Source organism: Oncorhynchus kisutch, linkage group LG3, assembly GCF_002021735.2.
Source record: "Oncorhynchus kisutch isolate 150728-3 linkage group LG3, Okis_V2, whole genome shotgun sequence".
Taxonomy (NCBI): Eukaryota; Metazoa; Chordata; class Actinopteri; order Salmoniformes; family Salmonidae; genus Oncorhynchus; species Oncorhynchus kisutch.
In genome coordinates this window covers 31,951,198-31,962,908 of record NC_034176.2, presented here as the reverse complement: position 1 = coordinate 31,962,908, position 11,711 = coordinate 31,951,198, and the positions used below count along the sequence as shown (strand labels likewise).

Below are 11,711 nucleotides of genomic sequence, written 5' to 3'. Positions count from 1 at the left end.
AACAAATAGCGGGAAATAACTAAATCACGCATGACACATTCTCAGTATTCAAAACTAGAATGTCTAATATGCAAAAAGCATATCAACATGACAAGCATTTCCACCCCTTTCCCACAGTGAAGAATAAAATGCTGTGCCCTTGTGCATTATTTCTTTATTGTATGGCCTTTTACCTTGCAGTGATTAAACTTGGAGACGTAACCAAATGGGTACTGCAGCCTAGAGCATGTGATGACGATGTAAAGCATTGCACAATGACAGTCACACCAAATTTAACCTTTGGGCACTCTCAAATGTTTTAATTATATGCACCAACTTTCTCTGTTTCCTACTATTTCTGTCATGTTAAATATTAGCCACTAGTATTGACTGAAGTAGCTCAGGGCTGGTGAAAACTTCCCTAAACATACATTGTGAAATATCAGTGTTTTGAAAACTAAGCATGGGTTCTGAAAAGGAGATAAATATCCATACATTTGAACGGCTATCTTTCATTGATCTCCATTCTGAAATCATTCTCCATAGGTTATTATGTTGTGCCAATCAAATTGAAATTAAACAGGTACAAATTAAAGGGACTGCTTTAGATAAATTAACAGAATAAAATATTTAACTGATCAAGTTGATTGGCCACCCAGTGGGTGTGTTTTCTGGTATTGAATTATATTTATTCAGTGCATGCAAGAGAGCTACAACCACAAACTGCATGAGGTAAGTCTGAATACCAAATACTGAAGTGCATAAATCAAAATGTGTAAAAGGCATTCCTTCCCTAAGTCTGAATCGGCCCCTATGTGACTACCCTTGAAGAGCTAGGGTGAAAATAATGGTTCACCTCTACTGCTGGGATCCCATCCATGGATCAATAGCCAACAATATGATCAGGTTGGCAGGGTCTCAGTCCAGTACTACAGACCCATTAAGGTCATGATGTCTGTATGATGGAATCCTACATATTCCAGTATTCCATTGACATAAACCAACCATTTTGTGATAGATCTGCATCTACAGTGAGCTTCAAAAGTATTGGAACAGTGAATTATTTGTTTTGGCTATGTACTCAAGCAGTTTGGAATTGAAATAATACAATGACTGAGGTTAAATGGCAGACTGTCAGCTTTAATTTGAGGGTATTCTCCATTAAAATTACAGCACTTTTTGTGCATAGTCCCATTTTAGGGACCAAAAGTATTGGGTCAAATTCACTTACTGTATATGTGTATTAAAGTAGTCAAACGTTTAGTATTTGGTCCCATATTCCTAGCACGCAATGATTATATCAAGCTTGTGACTCTAGAAACCTGTTGGATGCATGTGGTTTTTGTTGCATTTCAGATTATTTTGCGCACAAAATATCATACACCCAAGACATGCTAACCTCTCCCTTGAGGTGAGAGGTTTGCATGTCTTGGGGGTATGATATTTTGTGCGCAAAATAATCTGAAATGCAACAAAAACCACATGCATCCAACAGGTTTATTGTTATTGTAATGGTGAGAGGTTAGCATGTTAGTATTTTTGTGGGGGGGGGGGGGTATGATATTCACAATTCATTCAAGACTATCTGTAATGGTAGCATCCACATTAATGTAGAAGTGTTTAGAAACATATTATATTCTTATTTACAATAAGTGACTCAAATGACAATACATGATTTACCATTGTTTTCTATCGGACATAAAATAACAAGCTTGATATAATCATTGCATGCTAGGAATTTGGGACCAAATACTAAACTTGACTACTTTAGTACATAAGTTAATTTGTCCCAATACTTCTGGTCCCCTAAAATGGGGGGACTATGTACTAAAAGTGCTGTAATTCATTAAACTAATAAACTGCAAGATTCAACACAAGTGAACTTTGTAGAAGTGATAAGAGGGGGAAGACAGTACTGGAATCAAGGTGCAGGATGAATAGATGGTTTTTCAGCCTGCTGCAGAAGATGGGCAGTGGTGGGGAGGACACTCCAGAGAGAGGAGCTGGACTGGGATGAACAGCTGCAGGCGGCTCAGATGGATGGAAGTGCCAAGAGGCCCGACCAGATTAAAACCACTTTAGGATGTGGCAACGTGTTTAAATAAAATGTAAATATTTAATAACGTACCCATTCACCCTGCAGTCATAACATGACTAGTAGAACATCAGAAGTCTACCAGAGAGCAATGTTTGTGGACAGAGCATGGATTGAGATTAACAACAGCAGCTACGCAGTTTGAAATGAGATGCTCCATCAAACTCTGACCCCAACAGCAGAAGCAGCAGACTCTCAGAAAGAGTCCTTTATTCGAATCATCCTTCTTTCTTCCTTCTCTAGCTGCATGCTGTGGTGGAGACTGGTTCAGGAGTCAATCAGTGGCTCCTGTCACGGGGGGAAGCAGTGATAACGTCTTGAGTTAAATAACACTCACATAAACAACATGCCACTTAGATTGCAGAGCTGTAAATACTTCAACCCACTAACTGTATATTAGTTATATTATTATTATTAAATTAGAAACCTAACCCTTTGCAGTTCCAGGCCGTTGCTGTGGTAACGCCGTACGTGTGAGTGTGTGAGACTGGCGGAGAAGCATAGCAGCACACACACCCCCAGCAGACACACACTCACCTGGATCAGATGCCTACTCGCCAGACCCAGCTCCTTCTGCAGAGTTACACACAAGTTTAGAGGGACTGACCTAGGGTAGTGTGTGTGTGTACCTTTGACAGCATGTGTTTGTATCTCAGGGATTATTGAAAGACCTAACCATCAACTTTTTCTTCAAATATTTTTCTTAATATTAACATTTGAAATATAAATGTTTATACAACAAAGTATCAGCTATCACACCATGTAAAGGAACAACCCAATTACATAGTTTTTCTTCCATAAAATGCACCTAACTGGATTTATCAATTCCATCAGCCACCATAAAAGGCCATTTGTTATTTAATTGTGAAACACGTGTTTTAAAGTCGTTGTTTGTTTCATTCTAACATATTATTCAAATACACACCGAACACTTGTCGGTTTTCATCAATGATCTCTTTGTACTTTCCCTCGATCCTGACTAGTCTTCCAGTCCCTGCCGCTGAAAAACATTGCCACAGCGTGATGCTGTCACCACCATGCTTCACAGTAGGGATGGAACCAGGTTTCCTACAGACATGACTCTTGGCATTCAGGCCAAAGAGTTCAATCTTGGTTTCATCAGGCCAGAGAATGTTGTTTCTCATGGTGCAAGAGTCCTTTAGGTGTCTTTTGGCAAAATCCAAGCGGGCTGTCATGTCTAACTGAGGAGTGGCTTCCGTCAGGCCACTCCACCATAAAGGCCTGATTGGTAGAGTGCTGCAGAGATGGTTGTCCTTCTGGACGGTTCTCCCATCTCCACAGAGGAATTCTGGAGCCCTGTCAGAGTGACCATTGGGTTCTCGTTCACCTGACCACGGCCCTTCTTCCCCGATTGCTCAGTTTGGCTGGGCAGCCAGCTCTAGGAAGAGTCTTAGTGATTCCTAACTTCTTCCATTTAAGAATGATGGAGGCCACTGTGTTCTTGGGGACCTTCAATGCTGCAGACATTTTGTTGGTACCCTTCCCCAGATCTGTGCGTCGACACAATCCTGTCTGGGTTTTCCGAACAATTCCTTCGACCTCATGGCTTAGTTTTTTCTCTGACATGCACTGTTAACTGTGGGACCTTATATAGACAGGTGTATGCCTTTCCAAATCATGTCCAATCAATTGAATTTACCACAGGTGGACTCCAATGAAGTTGTAGAAACATCAAGGATGATCATTGGAAACAGGATGCACCTGAGCTGAATTTCGGGTCTGAATACTTCTGTAAATAAGGTAGTTTAAAAAAAATATATATACATTTGCAAACATTTCTAAAAACCTGTTTTTTGGTTTGTCATTATGGGGTATTGTGTGTGTATATCGAGGGGGGAAAACTATTAAATACATTTTACAATAAGGCTGTAACGTGACAAAATGTGGAAAAAGTCCAGGGGTCTGAATACTTTCCAAATATCCCAAGCCCACCCATAGCTGCACCCCTGCCCAGTCATGTGAAATCCATAGATTAGGGCCTAATTTATTTATTTCAATTGACTGATTTCCTTATACAGTGGCAAGAAAAAGCATGTGAACCCTTTGGAATTACCTGGACTTCTGCATAAATTGGTCAACAAATTTGATCTGATCTTCATCTAAGTCAACAAAAGACAAACAGTGTGTTTAAACAAATTATTGTATTTATCTTGTCTATATTGAATACATTATTTAAACATTTACAGTGTAGGCTGGAAAAAGTATGTGAACCCCTAGGCCAGGCATTCTCAAACTGGGGTACTTGCAATGCCGTCGGGGGTACGCCAAATAAAAATGTGATTCACATTTACATTTCTTTTCTCTTCCCATTTTCATACAGTCGATTTATATTTTCGAACGGGGCAATACATTTGGGTGAGTTTTTTTTCCTCGCCTGAGTAGCCTCGTTTCACTGCCAAAAATAAAATTAAACCATCTAGTGTTCAGCGAAATAACAACCATGTCAAATACAGGTAGCCTAGTCAAATAATTAACATCCAATCACATTAACCGTTAATCTATAGCAGGAATTCCACTAACGGTCCGTATGTTGCCAAACGTAGCTGCTGCTCATGTTGGTATCTGTACTGATGGTGCAAAAGCCATGACAGAGAGACATAGTGGAGGTAACGCACGTGCAAGCAATTGCTCCCGACGGAGGTTCTTGGCTACCAAAGGAATGCCTGACAGCTTGAAAGACATTTTGGACAGTGAAAATGGCTAACTTTGTTACAGCAAGGCCCCTGAACTCTCGTGTATTTTCTGCACTATGCAATATGGGCAGCGACCATGTAACGCTTTTACAACAGACAGAAGTGCGCTGGTTATCAAAGGGGAAAGTTGACACTTTTTTTTTTAAATTGAGAGACGAGCCTAAAGTTCTCTTTACGGACTATAATTTCCACTTGTCTGACCGCTTGCATGATAACGAGTTTCTTACACAACTGGCCTATCTGGGTGATGTTTTTTCTCACCTGAATGATCTGAATCTAGGATTACAGGGACTCTCCGCAACTATATTCAATGTGCGGGACAAAATTGAGGCTATGATTAAGAAGTTGGAGCTTTTCTTTTTCTGCATTAACAAGGACAACACAGGTCTTTCCATCATTATGATTTTTTGTATGCAAATGAACTCATGCTTACGGACCATGTCAAATATGATACAGCGAAGCACTTGAGTGAGTTGGGTGCGCAATTCCGCAGGTACTTTCCCGAAACGGATGACACAAACAACTGGATTTGTTATCCCTTTCATGCCCTGCCTCCAGTCTACTTACCGATATCTGAACAAGAGAGCCTCATCGAAATCGCAACAAGCAGTTCTGTGAAAATGTTATTTTATCAGAACCCACTGCCAGATTTCTGGATTGGGCTGCGCTCAGAGTATCCTGCCTTGGCAAATCACGCTGTTAAGACACTGATGCCCTTTGCAACCATGTACCTATGTGAGAGTGGATTTTCGGCTCTCATTAGCATGAAAACTAAATACAGGCACAGACTGTGGAAAATGATTTAAGACCCTCTCCAATACAACCCAACATTGCAGAGTTATGTGCATCCAATCAAGCACACCCTTCTAATTAACCTGTGGTGAGTTATTTGTTCATCGAAAATTGTGAATAAGGTTTAATATGTATGATGGTCAAATATTGAGCAGAATTATTGTTTATTATTATATTATTATTTGTGCCCTGGTCCTATAAGAGCTTTTTGTCACTTCCCACGAGTAGAAGAGCTCTTTGTCACTTTCCACGAGCCGGGTTGTGACAAAAACTCACACTCATTCTTATGTTTACTGGGATACCCATGGGTCGGCGCATAATTGGTCCAGCGTCATCCGGGTTAGGGGAGGGTTTGGCCGGCAGAGCTGTCCTTGTCCCATCACGCTCTAGCGACTCCTGTGGTGGGCCGGGTGCAATGCACGCTGACACGGTCACCAGGTGTACAGTGTTTTCTCCGAGACATTGGTGCGGCTGGCTTCCGGGTTAAGCGGGCATTGTGTCAAGAGTTGTGTTTCGGAGGATGCAAATATAAAATAAATGATCATAACATCCGGAGACATCATGCTTCTCTTGGTATAGCTGGCCCTGCTAATTTTGGATTCATTTATGATTTTAGATAAATCTGATGCTGATCCTGACAAATTTGATAGGAATCACAGTTTTGAGAGAAATATTCCTTAAAGTCAGAGGTGGCTATTGCAAGAAACTAGATGTGATCATTTCTCTGAGAATATGTGGAAAATTACAAAAACAAATCTTTCCATAATAAAATTCCCCTATATGTATTTTTTAAGATCAAATTAGATTAATTTTTCAACTATTAAAATGAAATTTCCCTCTCGGACAAAGATTGTCCTGACTTTCAAGAATCCCTGACCTGTAAGCATGGCGGTGTGTAGGTTGTGACTCAACTGAAATTTTAGAGCATGGCTGTGAGTGTGGGGTCGTGTATACGTGTACCTGCGTTAGCATGGCGGTGAGTGTAGGATCAGGTGTGTACTGTAGACTGTAGCAAGACTGTGACGCTGAGGGCTTCTGGCTGCTTATCTCCATTGCAATCGCTCTGACAGGAGAGGATGTCCCTTCATTGGTAGGGCACACAGGTGGCAGCCTGGACATACATACACACACACACACACACACACGTTACAGAAGACACTATACTTTACGCAGAGACACTCCAGATGAGATAAGGCAGAAGTGCCATCTAGGTACTCTGTGCAGTGCTGTATGCAACAGGTGAATGAACCAGTATATGGAAGACTAGGTATGTATGTGTGTGTGTGTGACTCACAGGACTGGAGGTAGGATGTGTGTAGGTGCGCTAACGCTAAGGCATGCGTGCGAGTTGCCTCCCACAGATGGAGAGGAGAACATCAGTGTCACGTTTACAGCCTCGTTACCTGAGCAGACCGAGACAATTTCAACTTTTACTGCTGCTACTGTATAGTTATTTCATCATGGCACATAATTCTCATTTATGTATTATTAAGCTTGGTTTCATCATATAAAAGCAATTAAGCATAACATGAAATGTGCACCATTTGCCTATAGAGGACAAAAACTGACCTGTGAGTCCCAGCTGACTGGCCAATAACGTTCCATGGAGGCAAAGGTCGCTCAGGGATTGGATGTTTGAGCTGTCCATCACGGCCAGTGGCACCCAAAGGGACAACTGTGTGATGGATGGTGGGCTCTGGGTGGAGTTCAGCAATACTGTTCCACATACCTCCTCTTTCGCAAATGGAGGAGAGGAAACCATCTCCATTGCTGTACCATTGGCTCTCACACACAACTGGAGGTTGGCCAACGACGACAGGAAGTGGTTCCAGTCCTTTGAAAGAAAATATGCATTTCCATTTCTCTGTACATCTGAAGTGGTCTGCACTCATCTAGCCCTTAAAGGATTTTTTGGCCTGCATTGAGATGCATTGAGCAGACAGCTGAGCCAAAATCCAAAAGCTGTGCTCTGCAACACCTAGCAGTGTCACACTTTTGCCCTTCAGGCCTGCTCTACTGTATGGACAAAAGTATAGGAACAACAAGGTAAAGAGGCAGTTCCCCAACCTCCGGCATAATGGTATAAGTTACCATGAATATTGTTCTTTGCCTATTGGTCTGTGTGTTGTATCTGTGGTTTGTCAAGATTGGGCAAGCGGTGAGTGTGGCATAACTGTGTGTTAGAGTTGGGCACTTGGGCAGGCATTGTGTGTAGTGTGTATGGCTGGGAATTATACTATATTATTTTACTATAGACCGGTATTGATGCATGGACCAGTTTGGGTTTTTACTTTACCTTTTAAAACAGCACTTCAATGTTTAGATTGTTAAATGTGATACGCAACTCTGGTGCGTGTAATGTGTGTTTTTATAGTTTACTCTGTTTGCTACTTGCAAGTCGTCTCTCTCGCTTCCCACACCAAGCCCTGCCCACTGTCACTCAAGGAGAGCAGTTGTTGCTCGACCATGAGTGACGAGCACTTCACTTGCCGTTCACTTTGCAGTCTGCATGGTCAGCCGCAAAAAGATGTTGGGTGACAATGAAGCTGCTTTCTATAATTACACTATTTGTTTGTGTATCTTAATGTATACAAACATATACATAAACGTATACAAGCTTTCTTTTCTTAGCAAGTTGTGGCTAAAACAAATCATGTTAGCCACTAATGTTAATTGCTAGCTAATTGCAAAGAGAGAATACTCATCATTGTATCTGTGACAGTGCCATTGAAGAAATCTCAATTTTGAAGTAGTCAATTTTCTTCTTCACGATTGGCTGATCCCTCCTGACGACCCGGTTGGACATGAAGTCGGAGGTCCCACCCAGTTGACTACATTAAAATGGTGGAAGCCCTCAATGGTGCTGCCCATGCTAATATGGCCTTTTGGCCACTGGAGGCCTCTATCAATCTCTATGGCTAAATGTAATCAGTCAGAGCAAACATAGCTTGATAATATACAGCCTGATACCAGTGCTGGGGTAGGCCTAGATCAATATGTTGTTTGTGCAACGGTATCTTCTAAATCAGCGAGGAATAGGCAAAGCATGAATATATTAGCTAACTACATGAAGTGAATATCATAGAGCTAGATACAGACGAGTCCTTTATATCTGTACCATTAGTCTGTGACAGCATGGGCAGCGCCATTGAGGCTACAACCCATAGGAATCCGTACCAGTTGACTACTTTAAAATGGTGGAAGCCCTCAATGGCGCTGCCCATGCTAAAATGGCCTGTTGGCTCCTAGAGGCCTCTATCATTCTCTATGGAGAATACACATGTACTGTAACATCGTATAGGGTCCCCTAAAAAACACTGACAATCAATTTGGTTCCAACCCTGTCAAAATAATGACTCCCCGGTTTATTCCTTTGTTGTCATTTCAAACAGCAATGTATTCAAAATGCTGCCCACTATATTCTAATTGTTGAACTACAACAATAATTTCTATTATTTCAACAGCACCAATAAACTGTTCTAGGCCTAGATCTTTGGCCAATATCTATCATACAGCCCTACTTAGCACTACCTGACATGTAGAAATGATAACAAAAGTGCAGGAAATTTATAAATCAAACAGAATGGTGAATGCCCCATTGAAAACACATAATTCATGTATTAACACTCTAGGGTCGTGAATATTTATCACTTTTATTATTCAAAAACATAACATACCGTCAAATGTGAAAAATGTCATAATATGATATTTTGGCCATATCACCAAGCCCAAACTCTGTATGTAATGTATGTTGTACCTGCGTATCTGGATTTGGCAGGCGGTGTGTGTGCGTGTATGACCCGAGGCTTAGGAAGGTGAGGGCAAGGGTCAGCACACAGAGGAAGAAGGTGACCCCAGGAGGATGCTGGGAAACATAGTCCCTTAGATTAGCAACTGGCTGCCAGGAACCCATCAAACACCTGTAACACACACAACAGAGTGCTGATATAAAAAGAACTGACGACAACACAGGATTCTGGCAAACATTCCATAAGCCATTGCATTCGCCACAAAACGATTTAGCAACAACATACGTTACCTGGCTTGTGGGATCATCACACAGACAGGTCCACAGGGGTGACTTAGGTTTAGTCCAACGTCGAGCCGTTCTCTGCAATGCTACCTCGCGTTGCTTGCCATGTCAAGACAACGGAATTTACCAGTCAAAGTACAACTTTTGTAGCTGTCGTTGCTTTTCTTAATAGCAAAAGCCAAGCGCCTAGCTAGCCATACAGTTCCGTACAATCTACAACTCGCTAACGTTACTATAGTTAAACCGGTTCGGTAGAAAGTTAATCAGCTAGCAAGCCGCTTTTGTTTAATGCAAACTAAATCATTATTTTCCTAAGCTAGCTACATCTAAAGAATGCAGTTCACATGAGAAAACTAGCTAGTACAAACAAAGCAAGTTAGTTCGTTACATTTCTAACCTATGTCTGAGAATTTGGACCATATTGTTTTGAAAGACAAACTAGTATTCTGCCAGCAGCACAAACAATGACGTCAATTTATATGGTATTGCTGAATCCTTCAAAATAAAAATCCGCACATTATATTCTTCACATGCTTCGTAAACAAACAGGTTAAGATTAACAGTGAAATGCGTATTTACGGGCACTTCCCAACAATGATGGGGGGGAGAGAGAAAAAGAAGAGTACAACACATAAAATAAATTACAATGACTTGGCTATATACATGGGTTACCAGTACCGAGTCGATGTGCAGGGGTAAGAGGTAATTGAGGTAGATGTATACACTGAACAAAAATATAAACGCAACATGCAACAATTTCAAAGATTTTACTTAATTCTAGTTAATGTAAGGAAATCAGTCAATTGAAATACATTCATTAGGCCCAAATCTATGGATTTCACATGACTGGGAATACAGATATACATCTGTTGGTCACAGATACCTTAAAAAGGTAGGTGATAGGATCAGAAAACCAGTCAGTTTCTGGTGTGATCACCATTTGCCTCATGCAGCGCGACACATCTCCTTTCGCATCGAGTTGATCAGGCTGTCGATTGTGGCCTGTGGTATGTTGTCCCACACCTCTTCAATGGCTGTGCAAAATTTACTGGATATTGTCGGGAACTGGAACATTCTGTCATACAAGTTGATCCAGAGCATCCCAAACATGCTCAATGGGTGACATGTCTGGTGAGTATGCAGGCCATGGAAGAACTGGGATATTTTCAGCTTCCATGAATTGTGTACAGATCATTGCGACATGGGGCAGTGCGTTATCATGCTGTAACATGAAGCGATGGCGGGGGATGAATGGCATGACAATGGGCCTTAGGACCTCATCACGGTATCTCTGCATTCAAATTGCAAACGATAAAATGCAATTGTGTTCATTGTTCACTATGTTCACAACGTTGGTATCAGCAAACCGCTCGCCCACACGACGCCATTCATGCTGTCTGCCATCTGCCCGGTACAGTTGAAACCGGGATTCATCCGTGAGGAGTGAGAAGCACACTTCTCCAGCGTGCCAGTGGTCATCAAAGGTGAGCATTTGCCCACTGAAGTCGGTTACGTGCCAAACTGTGGTCAGGCCAAGGACCTGGTGAGGATGACTAGCACGCAGATGAGCTTCATTGAGACGGTTTCTGACAGTTAGTGTAGCAATCCTTCGGTTGTGCAAAACCCACAGTTTCATCAGCTGTCCGGGTGGCTGGTCTTAGACAGTCCCACAGGTGAAGAAGCCAGATGTGGAGGTCCTGGGCTAAAATGGTTACACGTGGTCTACGGTTGTGTGGCCGGTTGGACGTACTGCCAAATTCTCTAAAACAACATTGGAGGCAGCTTATGATGGAGAAATGAACATTCAATTATCTGAGAATAACTCTGTTGGACATTCCTGCCGTCTGCATGCCAATTGCACACTCCCTCAAATCTTAAAAAATCTGTGGCTTTGTGTTGTGTCAACAAAACTGCACATTTTAGAGTGGCTTTTTTATTCCAGGTGACTACCTCATGAAGCTGGTTGAGAGAATGCCAACATTGTGCAAAGCTGTCATCAAGGCAAGGGGTGGCTATTTGAAGATTCTCAAATAAAAAATATTTTGATTTGCTTAACACTTTTTTTGGTTACTACATGACTCCATATGTGTTATTTCAT

At 41.6% G+C, this 11,711-nt stretch overlaps 1 protein-coding gene across 3 annotated transcripts; it reads right to left on the bottom strand.

The window, feature by feature from the left end:
- Nucleotides 1–137: 137 nt before the first annotated feature.
- zgc:158398 (TMEM219 domain-containing protein) lies at nt 138–10,072 on the bottom strand. Of its 3 annotated transcripts, none has more exons than XM_020472874.2 (7): nt 9,620–10,072; nt 9,338–9,500; nt 7,150–7,414; nt 6,875–6,983; nt 6,541–6,691; nt 2,612–2,647; nt 138–2,362 (listed from the first exon to the last, which is right to left on the bottom strand). In XM_020472874.2, the coding sequence occupies exons 1-7, from the start codon at nt 9,634–9,636 to the stop codon at nt 2,342–2,344; spliced, it is 762 nt and encodes a 253-aa protein (XP_020328463.1). In that variant the 5' UTR covers nt 9,637–10,072; the 3' UTR covers nt 138–2,341. The 3 variants fall into 3 exon arrangements, with proteins under 3 accessions (XP_020328463.1, XP_020328469.1, XP_020328455.1); XM_020472866.2 differs by having other exon boundaries at nt 1,005–2,362; nt 2,507–2,647; XM_020472880.2 differs by lacking the exon at nt 2,612–2,647.
- Nucleotides 10,073–11,711: the final 1,639 nt, after the last annotated feature.